Here is an 18,997-nt window from a genome sequence, read left to right as displayed (position 1 = left end):
TTAGCTCAATTAATTAATCTAAGAGATATTCTTCTTTTCCACGTGGCATGTTGTGATTCGAGACGAAAATATTTGCTCCCACACTCCACATATTTTCTGATTGAATTTGTGTATAGATTTTCACTGAGTTTGTTAGAATGTTATTATTGATTTTAATGGAGTTTATAGTGAAGGCGATGGTGGAGGTGGTGGTGGTGATGGTGATGGTGATGGTGCTGACAGCTGTAATGGTGATAGTGGGGGTTATGGTGGCGCTAGTAGTGGAGGTGGTGGCGAGTGGTGCTGGTGCTGGTGGTGTTGGGGGGTGGTGCTGGTGGTGGTGGTGACGACGATAACTGTGGTGGTGGTGCCGACGGTGATGGCAATGATGATAGTCATGATAAGATGGTGGTAGTAGAAGTGGTGAAATCATATCTTGAGAATAAAAATAATATATTTATCAAAATATATAAAGGAAAACAAAAATTTATCATGGCCTAAAATTAGTGTATTATCAAACGAAATCTACTACTTTTTGTATTTCCTTTAAAATCAATGAGTTTTTTAATACACCAAAAATTTTATCATGTCTTTTAAAGTCGTGATTGAATACATCCAAATTTAAATAGAGTTTAAAAAATCTGAATTGAATACAACTTTTAAACATCTTTAAAATCTTTTAATATCTACATTGAATACACCTTTGTAAAATCCTAACCGAATACACCACCAAACAGGACATAGCGGACTCGAAGGAAGAGCGTCACTCTCTCTCTAAACCCGCCTTTCCATTTCATTCAAACGCCTTTCCATAAACGCCAACTCAGTCTCTCTCTAAAGTGTAAAGCTACCGCCATTCTTTCCTACTTCTTGAAATCGCACTCTCTCTTTGTCTCTCTGCAATGGAAGACGAAGATCCCGTGAAGCTCTATATGAACCTCGATAACTGGCAAGGCCCTCCAACAGAGCCAGATGAATTTCGTCCCTCCTCGGAAGACTATCAGTCTCTCTCTTCTTCTTCCGATACCCGCTTGCTTGGCTTCGTCATCGCCGACATAGTTGGAATTCAATGGTATTTAGGCACCATCAGTGGCCAAGAAATGGTGGTTCTTGTCCGCGAACCCCTTAATTTTCAAGATTCCAACGCCATCAAAGTTTTCAATACCACCACCGTTCAAGTGGGTCACATTGAACGCCGCGTGGCGACCGCACTAGCGCCGTTGATTGACTCGAGTTTGATTGCGGTGGAGGGCATTGTTCTCAATACGCGAGCTGAGGGCAATGGGCCCAAGATTACTTGCCAAGTTAACATCTTTGCAAGATTTGAAGATTTTACCTCTGTGAAGTCGGCAATTTCGCAATCTGGGTTACATTTGGTGGTCAAGGAGAAGAAGGCGGAGAGGGCAGGCAAGAGCGTGGATGAGATTTTCAAGTTGGTGGATGAGAACGCAAACAAGAATGGTGTTTTGAAAGCATTGGAACCCCCAGCAGAAGTGATCAAAACGGAGCTTTTTGTGCACCAAAAAAAAGGGTTGGGATGGTTGGTTCATAGAGAGAGGTCTGATGAGCTGCCTCCTTTTTGGGAAGAGAAAGGTGGGTCTTTTGTGAATGCGTTGACCCATTTCAGCACCCATAAGCGACCGGAGCCTCTAAGAGGTGGGATTTTCGCGGACGAGATGGGATTGGGTAAGACCTTAACTTTGCTTTCTTTGATTGCGTTTGATAAATATGGTAGCGGCATTGTTGATGTAAGCATGCTAGATGATAACGAAATGGGTGAGGATAAGGGGTTGTCTTCTTCTGTTGGTAAGAAGGGCAAGAGAGGTAGACCAAGTGAAAAAAGCACGGGCTTGCGAAAACAACATAAAACTGAGAATACCATTGTGGAAGGCAAATATGTGAGTGCAAATGATAAGTCTTCGCATGATATCAGTCGGACGACATTAATTGTGTGCCCTTCTTCTGTACTTTCAACTTGGCAAACACAGTTAGAAGAACACACTAGGTTGAATTGGTGCAAGTATTATGGCCTACGGACTAAAGATGCTGAGGAGCTTAAGAAGTTTGATATAGTGTTGACAACATATGGTGTTTTGTCTAATGAAAATCCTTCCAGAACATCCCCTGTAGACCTGATTGAGTGGTGGCGGGTGATTTTGGATGAGGCACAGATGATTAAGAATGAGAATGCTCAACAAAGTGAAGCTGTCACTAAGTTGAAGGCTAAGAGAAGGTGGGCTGTTACGGGAACACCAATCCAGAATGGCTCTTTTGATTTGTTTTCTTTGATGGCTTTCTTGCGGTTTGACCCTTTTTCAATTAAGAGCTGCTGGCAAAGCTTGGTGCAGCGCCCGCTTGCTGATGGCAACCCAAAGGGGCTCTCACGGCTGCAGGTAATACCATGTTGTTTTTCTTTCTATTTGTTTTATTTTATTTATGTACTATAACCATATTTTTATGCACGCAACCAAAGTTTGCAGCAGATGCAAACCAAAGTTTCCATATTTTTCTCCTTTTATGGTTTGCTGATTTGCATGGTTATGATTGTTCTTTCTCTATTATACTGCAATTGCTTGTTGTCGTACAAAATTGGAAAATAACAGAATAGTTTCTTTAAAAGTTTCAGAATGATTCTTACGTTATTATTATAATTTTTTTTTTTTTTAAGAGAAGTTTTATTTCAAAAAAAACCATACAAGAAGGTGGACAAGCAATCCACCAACAACAGGAAGAAACAGTAAAACAAGTACATAGATCTCCAATAATGAGAAAAACAATCCTAATCAAGACACTGCAGCCTTCCAATCAAGCAAAATAGGAGAAAATGAAGCCTATAGCACTGCCCAATACTTTGCCTTTTCCCACACCTCCTCCACATCCGCCCCCTTGACGTCTTCAAAAATCTGTTGATTTCTTTCCCACCATATGGCCCAGAAAATACCCAACACCAGACAGCCCTAGATTGATTTAGCCTTTTTGCCACCAGAAGGATTCTTACCTTATTTATGTTGACTTATCCACTTATGATAAAGAACTGAGATGGAAGTGTATTTAAAGTGTGCCTCCTGCTATTTTCTTTTCTTCTTTTCATGTAAGAAGACCTATAAGATTGACGTCAACCGGTGTTACTTGTTTTATTGGGCACCTGAGCTATAGTATCTCAATAACTCATGAAATCAAACTTCCCTAGACTGCCCACCCTCCTCCCTCCGTCACTTTTGTGGTTAGCATCTGGAGGACAAATTGTTATTCTCTGAAATAAGTATTTATCTGATAGGAAAGAGATGATTAATGACTTGGTTGATCCATGACTTGCTATCAAAGGACTGGATCATGTAAACATCTTAGATGCTCCATAAGTGCTAAGACTTCCCATATTATAGGAAATTGCCTATTTCAGAACTTGAACCGCATGTAGTACATGAATTCGAATTACTAAACGATCCTTTATTTCGAATTGGCTTCTCTAACTGATGATATCCGAATGAGAGTGGTGTTGACTGGTTGCTGTTTGTGGGTTCGAAAGTGGGTTTAGACTTAGATTGAACTGTTGGTTTGGTTCAGAGTTCAGAGAGGATGGGAATGAGGGTGCGTGAGGTCGACGTGGGTGGGGTTGGATTGCGGGGAGGGCACTGGTTTGCGGAAGGAGGTTGGCTGGGCTGTGTATTTGTGTCTGTAAGTTTTTTAAGTTTTTAGAATTTCCAAAAATATTAAAAACAATAATTCATTATTTTTTTGGTCCGCGTGGATTACATGTTAGCAAATAAGTGCACCTTACTCATGCCACATGAGAGAGAAGAATGGAGAAGAATAGTCAAGAGAGAAAAAAAGGAGAGAAAAAGGAAAAGGAGGAAAGGGGCCTTTTTTCCTTCTCAGGTTTTTTATTTGATATAAAGTGTATATTACTATTAAGATTATAAACAAATTGTAAATGTATTGTAAAACAACATAAATATCAATTTCTTTTTTTTTTAAATAAAAAAAACATAAATATCAATTTCAATATCATACCCTTTATGGTCATTATACCCAGTCACAGCACTTCCAGAAAAAAAGTTTACCAAACCCTATGACACTGCTTTTTATACTCACCGCACTTTTACAAATATAGATTACCAAATACTTCACTACTTCATTTCACAGCTGTTTATTCTCACAGGATAGCAGAAACAGTTTTTTTTAAAGCACAGCAATACCAAACTAGCCTTTAACAGATTGGTGGACAAACTTGACAGTCGTGGGTGAAGTGAGAAAAAAAGACCAAGTTCAGGGCCACATTTGATTTGATTCAGAATTTCGGGGAAAAACAAAAATTAAGCCTTTATCAAATGGTTATCCTAAAATTGAAGGAGACTGAATAATATTTATCATGGTTTTTTTTTTCTTTCTTTCTTGCAAAGAACAAGTTGTGCCTAATGTGTATACTGATGTCTCAGGTTTTAATGGCAACCATCTCTTTGCGAAGAACAAAGGACAAGTTACGGATTGGATTGCCATCTAAAACTGTAGACATTTGTTACGTGGAATTCTCTGCTGAAGAACGTAAACTGTATGATGAGATGGAAGAAGAAGCAAAGAGTGTTGTGCAGAATTACACTAGTGCTGATAGTGTAATGCGCAAATATTCTACTGTTCTTAGCATAATCTTACAACTTCGCCAGATCTGTACTGATTCGGCCTTGTGCCCTTCTGGTCTCAGATCACTTCATATTGAAGGTATTGGCAAGGCTGTCATATTGGTGCATCATTTTTGTTTTGTTATGCAACTTCACTTCACATGCACACTTATCTGGGTGCCATGAAACTCTTCAACTATTTTAGCTTACAGTTCTCTCAATTGTAAACTTTTTTTTTTCATGAGTAAAGATAATTCTTGAAGAAGTCATTGTACCATTATGCTTGGATTCTTGGATTCACATATTGTTCTTTTTAATTGCATTTTTTCAATTCACATATTGTTCAGTACTTATATAATCGCTGGGCCCAAATTGGTAGCTGTGTATGATGTATTCCATGTGGAAAATTGTTTGTACATTCTTACTATGCTCTCTACTTCATTTGAGTTCAAGAAAAGATTACAGAATTCTGAAAAACAATTGCAAGTTAACAAATGATGACCCTTAATTGTTTCAATTTAGGTTGGTGGGAGTATTAAGATTAGTAAAAGCATGCTGCCTAGAGTTATGCTTCTCGGGGTCTACACATAAACATATAAAGGAGTACTGATATTTGATCAAACATCTAAAATGTTCTAAAATGTGTGTGTGCTTCATAAAACAAGGTTAGAAGAATTATGTTATTTCGTATACTGTATTAACTGTTTAATATATTTGCATTTTAAATGAATTCAGTATTCCCACCTGCAATACTCTCCAACTGTTTCCCTGTCAATGATTTTGTTATTCATTCTTGATACATCCATGGAATCAGTAGTAGGCAATAGAAGCTGTTTGGATTGTTTTAATCATTGCATCATAGTTGTTTGTTACTGAGTTTCACTTCCATCTCCATTACTTCAACTAGTTTCTGCCCTACTCTGCTGTCTGGGAATGATATTCAATTCATTATTACATTTACTAGTACTGTGTGCTGCTGCTTCTCAATCTCTATAAAACAAATTAGTCAATTTTAATGTGACAGATAGGGCTCGTATATGTTTTCAGTTGATGTTATTCCACAGATTTTATACTTAATTGCAAACCCTCCTTTGTATGGTATGTTTATTCTGTACTTATGAAGTCTATTTTAAGCAGATGTAACCAAGAACCCAGAGCTGCTGAAAAAAATGCTTGAGGTGCTGCAAGATGGTGAAGATTTGGACTGTCCGATTTGCATTGATTCACCAATTGATGTTGTGATCACTTGTTGTGCTCACATTTTTTGCAAAGCTTGTATTCTGAAAAGCTTTGAGCGCACAAAACGTCGCAGCTGCCCCCTTTGTCGGGGTCCTGTATCAGAGTCTGAACTGTACTCAGCCCCTCAAACACCTTCTGAAAGTGGCAACATGGTATCCTCTAAAACAACCGTGTCTTCAAAAGGATCTTCTCTGTTGAATCTTCTCGTTGAATCAAGGGATCAAAACCCACTTACAAAATCAGTAGTGTTTTCCCAATTTCCAAAGATGCTGATATATCTTGAAGAGCACCTAAAAGCAATTGGTTTTAAGACTTTGCGCTTAGATAGCTCTATGGCTGCAGATAGAAGGGCTCGAGTAATCAGAGACTTTATGGTCACGGGACAAGATGTGCCCACAATTTTGCTTGCAAGCCTTAGGGCTTCAGGAATGGGTATAAACCTCACAGCTGCAAGTAGAGTGTATTTGTTGGACCCATGGTGGAACCCTGCAGTTGAGGAACAGGCAATGGATCATGTTCACCGTATGGGGCAGAAGGAGGATGTGAAGATTGTCAGGTTGATTGCTCGAAACAGCATTGAAGAGAGGATTTTAAAGTTGCAGGAGAAAAAGAAGAAACTTGAAAATGAATCTTTGGGAAGGAGGACCGCAAAGGGTCGAAGGGACATAAATTTTGATGATCTTCAGGTTCTCATTCCCTTGTGAGTTGGTGTACAGGTAGCATGCTACATCTTGCGATTGCACATATCCTGTCAGTTGTACATATTTTTGTTCCATATATGGTGTGTAGATGACCACTGTGCTCTCCTGAGAAGCTCGTGCCCTTTTAGTATGCACATACATACAGGTACATCTTTTTGCTCCCCTTACAAAATGTATACAAAGTTTTAATTTTCTGGTTCTCATCGGTATATCGAAAATATTTTGAAGCCTAACTTGGCGGGTGTTGTGGTTATTGGTGTTCTTGGTCTTGCTAATGCTACACTATATGCAATTTACAATTCAACGTCTCTCTTTGAGTTTTGGATCAATATGAAATTTTCTAAAGCGTAGTCAATTTCATGACAATCTTGATATTACCACTGCAGAAAATAGAAACAGCAGTACAAAATCATGCAATAAGCGATTGAGCAGAGCGTTTTTATAAAATTAATGAAAAGGGAACTTTAAAAAACAAAAATTGAAAACAAACTCAAGCAAGGATGAAAAGGAAATTAAATGAAGGTTCATAATTTATTGAATAATCGTGAAGTTTACAACACAAGAAAACAGAGAATGGGAGGAACTCGTCCACACACAACAAATAGGATTAAAACATTTGTGAAATTACTTTATTTTATTTTATTTTCTGGAAGGCAAGCGAAGAACACATTCTCCTAATGCTTTTGTGGAGGTTTTTAGGATGCTCTTCTGGAAGCTTTGAAACTAATAAATACTTAAGGGTAAAACACATTTTTAGTCACTGTTTAAGTTCGAAAACACTTTTGGTTATGGGGTTGTATTTCATTATGTGAGCAATTTAAGTCCAATTTTTAATTTCTATCACCTAAAAAAAAAATCAATTCAGCATTATAAAATAAGATGAAAATACAAAAGAACCTTTGGAAAATTAGAGGAAAAAAAAACCCAATGTCCCTGTGATGTACTGCCCCTGCCACTCCAACCTACCATTATACAATAGTTCGATAATACGGCCACGCAGGTATAATATTATAATATGGGTGGACACACACCCTCTCCCTCCCCCTTCACCAGCCATCACCACAATTGCAGTGCAATTATATGAAAACGAGATCTCTAATACGTTAGCCACCGAGAGCTAAAGAGGGGTGTGGGTGTGGTGGTGGTGGATTGGTTTGGGTTTGATTGCATAATAACGATTGAGTGCTGCTATTTTCACCTTTTTGATTGCATAATAACGATTGAGTGATGCTATTTCCACCCATTTGTCTTATTTTTCCACACTTATTATCTTCAAAATTTATTGAGTACTGCTATTTCAATCCTGTCTTATTTTCCCACACACTTTATCTTCAAAATTTTTAAGACAAATTTACTCATTTATAAAATGACTTCTAAGGACTTAGGGACAAAACCAATCTCCCTCACCTAAGTGTGAGCAACCATTTTATACCAGCCATTGAATTAATCTCACAATACATAGAGCCTTTTATTAACTTAAATTCTTGACCCGCACATTGCACACAACTTCTTCTTCCTCATCTAGCCATTCTCTTTGTTTTATAAAAGCTTCCCAAAGTTTTACTATTTTTCCATCATAAATCTGATTTCTCTCAAAGGTACTATCATTTTCTCTGCGAAATAAATGTGGGCAAAATTAATTTTCCCTTCAAAGGCTCCTATTGTCCTTTTAAGATTTCATGAAATTCTATGTAATGAAGTTGTTTAATTTTCGTCTATTGGCTTCAAACAACAAGCGATTGGTATTATTTGATTGAGAGAGATCAACATGATTGGAGCCTGGGGACCATAAGCATTCGAACCCATGCTTTAACTTCATGTTCTTCAACCACATATGTATTAAAATAAATAAATAAGAAATTAAAGAAGACCTAAAAGAAAATAAATACTCAAATCCCCTCTTCTACCGCACACAACCCCTCTCATCACAAAGCCCATGTGTCACCTCCTTCACGATGAGAAAGAGGGATGAACTCTTGAAAGAACCACAATCGGCTTGGAGGAAAGAAAGGGGGTTTGGGTCAGGAAGTAAAATGGATATACGTTGGGTTTTTGAAAGAATTTGCTTTGAATTAATAATTAAAGGGTATTTTAGGAATAATGGTGGGTGTAAAGATAGGATTGTGTTTTTTTCAAATTTACATGGTGGGTGGGAAGATAAGGTGGATGGGGAAATAGGACAGGTGGATGGAAATAGTAGCACTCTAACGATTTTGGTTTTCAAAAAGTAATTAAATATTGATAAGATTTGCACTTGAATCCCCTCCTTGTATTATTGGATTATAACTAGATAATGAGGTTGAATTTGAAGATTGATAAAACTTTAAGCGATTGTCTTTGAACTTTCGACCGAAAAAAAAAAGCTAAGAACAAAATATGAAATACGAGAATAATAAATTGACTAGTCATGTTAGTCTTTCAATTTATATCGTAGAAATATGTGAAAAATCTATCAATTTATAAAGTTAAAAACGTAAAACATGATGGAATTATTGAAAAAAAAAAAAAGTAAATAGAAGATCAATGAAACGAGGCATGGCAAAGTTAGGTTTACAACTTGGTAAGAAAATGAAAAATATGTAGCAAGTTATGGGGCATATTGAATTTGAAGATGGTTTGGTATGCTAGAAAATGAAAAATATGTAGCAAATTATGATTTTTTTTTTTTTATATACAAACGATACTAGGGGAAAGAGTAATCGAACCTAGGACCTCAGGTATATGAATAAATTCTCTTAATCACATGAGCTCAAGTCCCCTGCAATTTTTTTTTCTTCTTTTATTTGCTAACAAAGTTCAAACATGTAAAAGAATAAATAAATTGGGCTTAGATACAAAATGCTCAAACCAAATCGTCTAAAATTGGTTTGGTTTGATTTCCTCAATACTTTTTATCAAATCGAAGAAAACTTAGGCCCTATTTGGTATTATGCTCAAAAAAATTGAACTCAAAAATCATTTTTTTAACATTAGTTTTTAAATATTGATTTTCATATCTAAAAATTTGTTTGGTATTAAACTCCAAACTATTCTTAAGATCCGAAAAAAATTGAAATTAACCCAAAAAAAAGGGAGAGAGAGAGAGAGAGAGAGAGAGAGAGAGAGAGAGAGAGAGAGAGAGAGAGAGAGCGTGGAGATAGGGAGGAGAGAGAAATTTTTGTGTGTGTGTAAAACTTCACTTTTTTTGTATTTAAAATTATACCTTTTAAAGTTGTTTTTGAGTTGAGTTTTGAAAAATAAACTCTAGCAAATGTGAATTATGAGTCTTGGACTAAAATAATTTTTGAATTAAAAAAAATGAATTCAAATAGGATACCAAACCAGTCCTAGACCGTTCTATTATGTCATCTCCAACCCTTGGACTCAAACCCAAAATATCCCTCCAAACCTCTCCCAACCCAAGAAAACGAAGGACTCAAAATTTGGGAAAACCCAAATTTGGACCCAAATATGGGTCCAAGTATTGCCTGGACCCAATACTATTCACTGGACCCCACGCTGAGATTGCAGAGCCCATGTGCTTCTGAAAAATAGTGGGACCCGCGCTGGTTACATGTTCTGATGGGCTTGTCTGTGGCATGGGCCACGTGTCAGCACTAGGGGAGAGAGCCGTTGGGCTTTGGCTGTCTCTTTTTTTTTTTTTTTTATAAATCAAATAGTATCAATTGGGCCCACATGTTGGCTGTTTCCAGCTCAAAGAGCCGTTGGAAAAGAAGAATCTCTTTTTTTTTTTTATATATAAAAAAAATTCTAATAGTAACTTTAAATTAACGATCTATATTAAATCTAAGCTATTTTAACGGAAAAAAAAAAAAGATCCAACGACTGAAATTTAAATCTAATGGTCAAAATAATATTTTAAATTAATCCAAACAAGATCCAACCCCAAAACCCACTCCAAACTCTATAAATACCCATCCATTTCTCAAATAATCTACCAAAAATATTTTATCTATTTCTCAATTTATTTTTCCTTTGTCAATCTCATCAATCTCCTTTCATTCTTGTTGAAGATATCCACAAAACCTCAAAGAGGTGTGAATTGGAGGCCCGAAGAAGATGAGGCATTGTGCAAAGGGTGGGTTTCTGTCAGTGAAGATGGGGCTATTGGCACCAATCAAGCAAGCGACACATTTTGGAAGCGTGTATATCAAAAGTTTATGGAAAATGATCCGGGCATTAGTGGACCCGAGCGACGAACATATCAAGCCATTGCTTCTCGGTTCAAGACTATCAACCAACAATGTTCTCTTTGGAAGGCATGCTTGACTAAGGCCAATACAAGCCCACAAAGTGGCTCAAATTTACATGATGTGGTAAGTAATCATTCTTATTAAAGCTTTAAATTTATATTTGTAATTTTATTCAACTCCAAACTTAAATTTATTTTTTCATGAGTAGGATGTGTATGCAAAAATAATATTTCTTAATGATAATAAGCTTCCAAATAGGCCTTTCAAGTTGTACCATGCTATGGGAAATCTTAAAAGATTTCCCAAAGTGTAATGATATAAATGAGCCTCCCGCACAACGTTCTTCTTGAGTTAGTGCAAATATGGTGAATTTGGATAATGATGCAGACGAAATCACCATGCCTAGTCCAAGGCCTGAGGGGCGAGATAAACAAAAGGCTGCAAAAAAAAAAAAAAAAAGGGAAGATGGCTAACCCTTCTCAACAAAAAAGGGATAAGTACTTGGAAACATTGGTGGAGCAAGGTATTGCTTTCGAAGATGATAGGAGACGAAAGCTCAACATATGGGACAAGTTTGTCCAAGATCAAGCTGATGCTTATGCATATCAGAAGCAACAAGATAAGGAAGCCCAAGAACAAAAAATAATGTCCATGGACGTGTCCAAATTTACTCCAAGAAAGAAGAAGTATTGGAGGGATAAACAAGATGAAATTATGCAAGAACATGCAGGGGGTCAACAGTCTACCGTTAATCCTGAAGATAACTCAGGGGACTATTATCCAAGTCCCCACGATGGTGGTTATTAGTTTATTCCTATTGCCATTCATGTATGGTGAATTTGAAGTATTGTGTGTTTTCTTTTAGAATTATGTCGTGTGTTTTCTTTTGAAATAAAATTATATTTGTGGAATTTCAATTTTTTTAGGTCAAATTGTTCAAAAAATTTAATTATAAAGTTATTTAAAAAGATTGAATGAAGAAAAGTTATCCATAAAAAAAAAAAAATTAGACTTAAACCATTCTTAAACATTTTGAGTCTTGGCAAAACTCAAATAGTCATTTTTTGAAAGGAAGAAATTTGGGTTTAGCCCCGAGAATGCCTTAGAGCAAGTCCACTGAGGAGCTAAGCCCAAGGCAGGGGGGGGGGGGAACTCGTTCCAGCGGTGAGCCCAAGCCCGGGCTGGGAGTGGGTCCCACTAACTCGGGCTGGCCCGAAGGCCAGTTCAGCCCGAGGTGAAGCCCGCATGTTGTGACGTCAGCGCAACGCCAGCTCAACAGGAAGAAGCCACGTGTCACTCCCCCAGCGCTCCGATCAGCTTCTCCGAATCCAATCCAACGGTTGGCAATTTTTGGGCAATAACATTATGAAAAAAAATCAAAATTTTTTAAAAAAAATTCTAAAAAATTCTGAATTTTTTTTTTTTTTCTATAAATACCTATCAATACCCTTCACTTTCAACACCAATCCTCATACATTTCATTATACTTCTATTATTATTCACTCTTTACTCAACATTTTCCTCTCTTTCACCTTGTATTTTTATTTCTTATTTTTATGGCTTCTTCTATCGAAACCGGAGGGGCTTGGAGCACCATGGAAGATGTTTCCTTGTGTGAGGCTTAGCTCCAAATTTGTCATTGTCCCGTGTCCGGCAATTAGATGAAATTTTTTCATATGTGGAAAAAAATTCATGCCGAATTTTGTGAAAAAATTCCGGGGTCTACTCGTACGGAGATGACATTATCTAGCAGGTGGAAAATTCTTAATAAAGAGTTGGGAAAATGGAGAGATGCCTTGGCAAAAGCGATGGACAACTATAGAAGCGGGGAAAATCGTACTAACGAGGTAAGTATTTTATAATTTTTGTTTTATTAAGTTTAATCTCCTAATATATATATTTTGTTAATATTTATTACATTTTCAATATTTTGTTAATATTTCTTGCATTTTCAATAATTTGTTAATATTTCTTGCATTTTCAATATGTTGTTAATATTTCTTGCATTTCCAATTGTTTCTTAATTTTTCTTGCACTTCTAATTTATTTGTAAGGTTAATTGCATTTCCATTATTATTTTTGTTGTTACTTGCATATCCAATATATTTTAAATATTTATTGCATTTCCATTTTTTTTTTAAATAGATGATTCAAGCACATATGTGGTTCGGTGCAACCGGGGGTGGCAATAAAAGGTTCAACCATCATGAATGTTGGGAGGTTGTGAAATATTGCAACCGCTTCATAATTATTCCGACGGGTCCCGCCGTTGTGTTAAACGAGACGCCACTCCGTGATTCAGTGACATCGGATTCACCTCTCGATTCCCCTATGAGTCAAGACTCACCCATCGAAAAGGAGCGGAGGCCCATTGGCCGAAAGGCGGCAAAGGCAAAGAAAGCGGTTAATTCAAGCAATAATAATTCAAAGTTTTTGGAGGAAATTGCAAGGCAAAACGACATAAGAATTGAAATGGAGCAGAAATGTCAGGATAACGAGTTGGCCCTTCAAGCCGAGTATGCACGAGAAATGGAGTATTTGCGCAAAAAAGATATGGACAAGACGGATTGGGAAACCATGGCGATGGATACAAGCTATATGTCCCCTGAAACAAAACAATTTTGGAAGCTAGAACGAAGGGATGTTATGAGAAGAAGACTTTTCCGAGATGATGGGCCTAGCAACACGGATTGGTTAAATGATGGAAACCATTAAATTAGTTAGCATACCTTTTATGTATTTGTATTTTTCATGTTTTCTATTAAAGTTGTTGTAATTCATGTATTTTATTTTAGTAGTAGTAATTCTTAATGACTTGTATTGGATTTCTTTATTTAATAAACAAAGCATTCAATAAAATACCTTTTTATTCAACATATTCCATACTTCAAACAAAACAAAATTAAAATAAAAAAAACTACAAACAAGGCACAATAATAATAACAAACCACAATCAAACCATAATAAATAAAAAAACAACACAACCTAACCATAACTAAATAAAACATAACCAAAGCATCTATGCTCCATCATTCATCTTCATTGCCTTTCACCGCCCATAGATGCTCCATCAAGTGAACTTGACGCATTTCATGAATATACGAAGATTGCATCTCTGTATATCGATTTATCATCTGGGTCATGAAACGATCATCCCTCACCAACGGTTTCGGCTCAAATGGTTCTCCACTTGGCCCCATGGGCCTTTCATAAATCCGTGTCAAGGCTGTGTTCATTGGATCCGGTTCGTAGACCTCTAAAGCATCATAATCGTACTCATCCTCCACAATCATATTATAGAGGATGATGCAAGTCATCATAATGCTTCTGAGGATCTCCTCATCAAACATACGGGCTGCACCTCAAATAATCAACCATCGAGCTTGAAGGATGCCAAAACACCTTTCGACATCTTTCATGTATCCTTCTTGATAGGTAGCAAATAATTTTTGCTTCTGGGATCGGGGGTTCGGAATGGATTTGACAAAAGTGGTCCACCTTGGGTAGATGCTGTCAGCTAGATAATACCCCGTCTGGTACACTGTATTGTTGACTTGATAGGTGATATTGGGGCTCTGGCATCTCAATACATCGTTGAAGACCGGGGATTGACCCAGCACGTTGGGGTCATTTTGGGATCCTGCAACTCCAAAGAAGGCATGCCAAACCCATGTGTTGAAGCCAGCAACGGCTTCAAGGATGATACTTTTTTGGCCTTTTCTATTTCCGTAATCACCTTGCAAGGCAGTTGGGCGATTCTTCCATTGCCAGTGCATGCAGTCGATGCTACCAATCATTCCTGGAAATCTTCAAGCTTCGGCTTTTTGTAGAAGCCGTTGGAGGTCCCTGGGAGTAGGTCTATGCAGGTAGTCCTAGTGTACAGAGTTTCAACTGCTTGACAAAATCTTACCAAAGCCTCCAACATAGTGGACTTCCCCATCCAGGCAATCTCATCCACTTGATCAACAGATGCTCCATACGCCAACATTCGTATAACAGATGTAAGCTTTTGCTCTGGAAGAAGCCCCAAAACCCCAGCAACATCACACTTTTGAACAAAGTATGCATCATAATTGCAAATATCATGCATGACTTTATTGAACAAATGTGGTTGCATTCTAAATCGCCTTCGAAAATTAACATCAGAGTACAAAGAAGTTGGGATAAAATAATCTTCCAAAAGATTCTTATCCCGAGAATGCCTATGTCTGTTCACATTCCGACGGCGGCCGACTTGTGAACCACGGCGGCAACCTTGGTTCTCTTCATCTTGCAAAGCCACTGCTATGACAACTTGTTCATCGACTTGTCTCTGCAACTCATTGATTTCATCTGCTCTACGGTTTCTCTAATTTGTTTCTCGCTCTTGCCTCTCCAAGCATCTCCTAAAATCTTCCATTGAGAATGAATGGAGTATGAATTCTAAATTCTGAGAAATGAAAATATAGAAAGATGTGGTGTGAGAGGTATGAGCTGAGCCTCTAGTTTTATAGAAAATTTTGGCAAGATAGACATGTCACATGGCTTGATTTGATTGGATGAAAATCTTATCTGAAATTTGAACCCAAATTTGTATGAAATTTGAATTTTGAAATTCATTCGAAATTTGAAACCAAATTTATCTGAAATTTGAATTTTGAAATTCATCCGAAATTTGAACCCAAAAATTTATCTGAAATTTGAATTTTGAAATTCATCCAAAATTTGAATCCAAAAATCTTATTCGGAAATTTTATCCGATTATGAATTGTCTTGACACGTAGGAACCCGGAAATCTTATCCGAAAATATTATCTAAATTAATTATTTTCATTAAAAAATTTGTGAAAAAAACAAAAAAATGAATAATAATTGCCCTTAGTCATGGCAACGAGTGGAAACACAGAATAATATTTGCAAGGACAACTACTATTCACGTGAATAATGGCTGCCCTAACTCCCCCCTTACCATGACTAAAGACAAATGGATGAAGTTACTCTTATAATATATAGTTTCGATTGCAATTTTAAAATAAAAGTCAGACCGTGACCATCCCTAGCTGCACTCGTGAATGATGTCGTGGCTGTTAAAACCCGCCTTTCCATTTCATTCAAATAAAAGGCGCACACAAAACGGGAGGAACACAACAAACAAAAAGCGCACACACGCACCGATTCCTATACTCAGTCACTCACAATCTCTCTCTCTCTCTCTCTCTCTAAGGTCGAAGTCTAAAATCTAAAGCCACCGCCATACTTCAACTTTCTCATCCCCAAAACACCAAAATTCTTGAGATCAATTCTCTCTCTGTCTCTGAGCAATGGACGACGAAGATCCTGTGAGGCTCTTCATGGCCCTCGATCAGTGGCAAGGCCCTTCAACCGACCCAGACGACTTTCCTCTCTCCTCGCAAGACTCGCAGTCTCTCTCTTCTTCCTCCGATACCTACATGCTCGGCTTCGTCATAGCCAACATAGTTGGAATTCAATACTATTCAGGCACCATCAGTGGCCGAGAAATGGTGGGTCTTGTCCGCGAACCCCTTAATCCGTACGATTCCAACGCCATCAAAGTCCTCAATACCAGAACCTTTCAAGTGGGTCACATTGAACGCACCGCGGCGGCCGCGCTTGCGCCGTTGATTGACTCGAATTTGATTGCGGTGGAGGGCATTGTTCCCAATACGCGAGCTAAGGGCAACAGGTTTAAGATTCCTTGCCAAGTTCACATCTTTGCAAGATTGGAAGATTTCCTGTCTGTGGAGTCTGCAATTTCGGAATCTGGTTTACAGCTGATTTCGGATTCTCATGCGTCATTCACTCTCTCGGAGGCAGTGGTGGTCAAGGAGAAGAAGGCTGAGAAGGGATGCAAGAGCGTGGATGAGATTTTCAAGTTGGTGGATGAGAATGCGAGCCAAAATGGTGCTTTGGAAGCATTGGAACCTCCAAAAGAAGTGATCAAATCGGAGCTTTTTGTCCACCAAAAAGAAGGCTTGGGATGGTTGGTTCACAGAGAGAATTCTGGTGAGTTGCCTCCCTTTTGGGAAGAGAAAGATGGGTCTTTTGTGAATGTGTTGACCAATTACCACACTGATAAGCGACCGGAGCCTCTAAGAGGTGGGATTTTTGCGGACGATATGGGATTGGGTAAGACTTTAACTTTGCTTTCTTTGATTGGGTTTGATAAATATGGTAGTGCTCTTCCTGCTTCAGTTGGTAGTGGCAGTGTCGATGTATTAAGCATGCTAGATGATAACGAAATTGGTGAGGATGAGAGGTTGTCTGTTTCTGTTGGTAAGAAGGGCAAGAGGGGTAGACCAAGTAAAACCGGGTCGCGAAAAAAAGACAAAACTGAGGACACCAATGCTAGTAGTAATATGAAGGGCAAATGTGTGAGTGCAAGTGATAAGTCTTCTGGTGATATCAGTCGCAAGACGACATTAATTGTGTGCCCTCCTTCTGTTTTTTCAACTTGGGTAACACAACTAGGAGAACACACTAGGCCAGGGAGATTGAAGGTGTATTTGTATTATGGTGAGCGGACTAGAGATGCTGAGGAGCTTAAAAAGTATGACATAGTGTTGACTACATATAGTATTTTGGCTGCCGAAAATGCTTGGATAACATCCCCTGTAAAAGAGATTGAGTGGTGGCGGGTAATTTTGGATGAGGCACACATGATTAAGAATGTGAATGCTCAACAAAGTCAAGTTGTCACTAATTTGAAGGCTAAGCGAAGGTGGGCTGTTACGGGAACACCAATCCAGAATGGCTCTTTTGATTTGTTTTCTTTGATGGCTTTCTTGCGGTTTGAGCCTTTTTCAATTAAGAGCTACTGGCAAAGCTTGGTGCAGCGCCCACTTGCTCATGGCAACCCAAAGGGGCTCTCACGGCTGCAGGTAATACCATGTTGTTTTTATTTTGTATATAATCTATGAACAGATTTTGTATGCATGCAACAGAAGTTTGCATCACATGCAGTTTTTCCTTTTATGGTTTGCTTATTTTCATGGTTACCTGCGTCTTCTGCTTGTGATTGTTGTTTTTCTATCATAGTGCATTTGCTTGTTTTTGGACAAAATTGGAAAATATAAATTAGTTTCCGTCAAAGTTTCAAAATCATTCTTACGTTGTTTATGTTGCATCACATGTAGTTTTCTCCTTTTATGGTTTGCTTATTTGAAGGGTTACCTGCTTCTTCTGCTTATTATTGTTTTTTTTTTCTTTCATACTGCATTTGCTTGTTTTTGGACAAAATTGGAAAAGATAGATTAGTTTCTGTAGAAGTTTCAAAATCATTCTTACGTTGTTTATGTTGCATCACATGTAGTTTTCTCCTTTTATGGTTTGCTTATTTGAAGGGTTACCTGCTTCTTCTGCTTATTATTGTTTTTTTTCTTTCTTTCATACTGGAATTGCTTGTTTTGGGACAAATTTGGAAAAGAATAGATTAGTTTCTGTAAAAGTTTCAAAATCATTCTTACGTTTTTTATGTTGCTCTTTCTACTTGTGATAAAAGAACTGATATGGAAGTGTATCTGAAGGGTCTCGTCATATTTTCTTTTCTTCTTTTCACTTATTTTTTCCCCCATAAGAAGATGTATAGGATTGAATCAACCAGAGTTACTTGAAATTGTTCTTTGGCACCTGAACTTTAGTGTCTCAATAACTTATGAAACTGAACTTCATTAGACTCCCCACCCTCCTCCCTCCCTTCGCTTTTATGGTTAGGGTCTTGAGGAGAGCAAATTGTTTTGCTCTGAAATAAGTATTTATATGATAGGAAAGATATTATTAAAGACATGGTTGATCCATCACTTGCTTTATTTCAGATTTCTGTTTTCCTTTTGTATTAAAGGCTTAATTATTGTTTGCCCCCAAATTCTGAATGAAGTCTCACTTTACCCCCTGTAGTCTGTCTCCGTGTGTCACTCCACCCACTTCTGTCAAGGAATTCGTTAAGTATGCTGATGTGGCTCGAGTGGGTCCATTTTCTTGTTTACATGTGGGCCACGTGGACTAAAAAATAATAATAATTGTTGTTTCTTATATTTTAGAAATGTTACATAATTGCACTTGAATTTAGAAATAAAAAATAAAACAAAAACTTAAAAGAAAAAACATGCAGCACACTTACGTCGCATCCACCTCCTCGCTGCAGTGCACCGCTCCCACCCTACCTCCACTGTAATTATGGATTCATTTATTAGATTATCGTATTGTGTCTTTCCCTGAAGTCAGCACTTGTAGGCATGTCATAAAAAATTGGGTCATGCTAGGGAGACCAACTT

At 37.7% G+C, this 18,997-nt stretch overlaps 2 protein-coding genes across 2 annotated transcripts in view; both read left to right on the top strand.

The window, feature by feature from the left end:
* On the top strand, window positions 716–6,865 carry LOC18770157 (putative SWI/SNF-related matrix-associated actin-dependent regulator of chromatin subfamily A member 3-like 1). Its single transcript, XM_020568429.1, has 3 exons — window positions 716–2,372; window positions 4,416–4,695; window positions 5,733–6,865. Exons 1-3 carry the CDS (start codon window positions 882–884, stop codon window positions 6,536–6,538), a joined length of 2,577 nt encoding a protein of 858 aa, XP_020424018.1. The 5' UTR covers window positions 716–881; the 3' UTR covers window positions 6,539–6,865.
* LOC18769864 (putative SWI/SNF-related matrix-associated actin-dependent regulator of chromatin subfamily A member 3-like 1) overlaps window positions 15,828–18,997 on the top strand; it is a 7,350-nt gene continuing 4,180 nt past the window's right edge. Inside the window, exon 1 of the mRNA XM_007203765.2 lies at window positions 15,828–17,605. Within this exon, the coding sequence (XP_007203827.2) occupies window positions 16,028–17,605 (1,578 nt within the window). The 5' untranslated portion in view covers window positions 15,828–16,027. The remainder of the gene's footprint in view (window positions 17,606–18,997) is intronic.

This window comes from Prunus persica, chromosome G7 (genome assembly GCF_000346465.2).
Source record: "Prunus persica cultivar Lovell chromosome G7, Prunus_persica_NCBIv2, whole genome shotgun sequence".
In the NCBI taxonomy this organism is placed as follows: domain Eukaryota; kingdom Viridiplantae; phylum Streptophyta; class Magnoliopsida; order Rosales; family Rosaceae; genus Prunus; species Prunus persica.
Note: the sequence above shows the minus strand (reverse complement) of the source record. Positions and strands in the feature narration are given on the sequence as shown.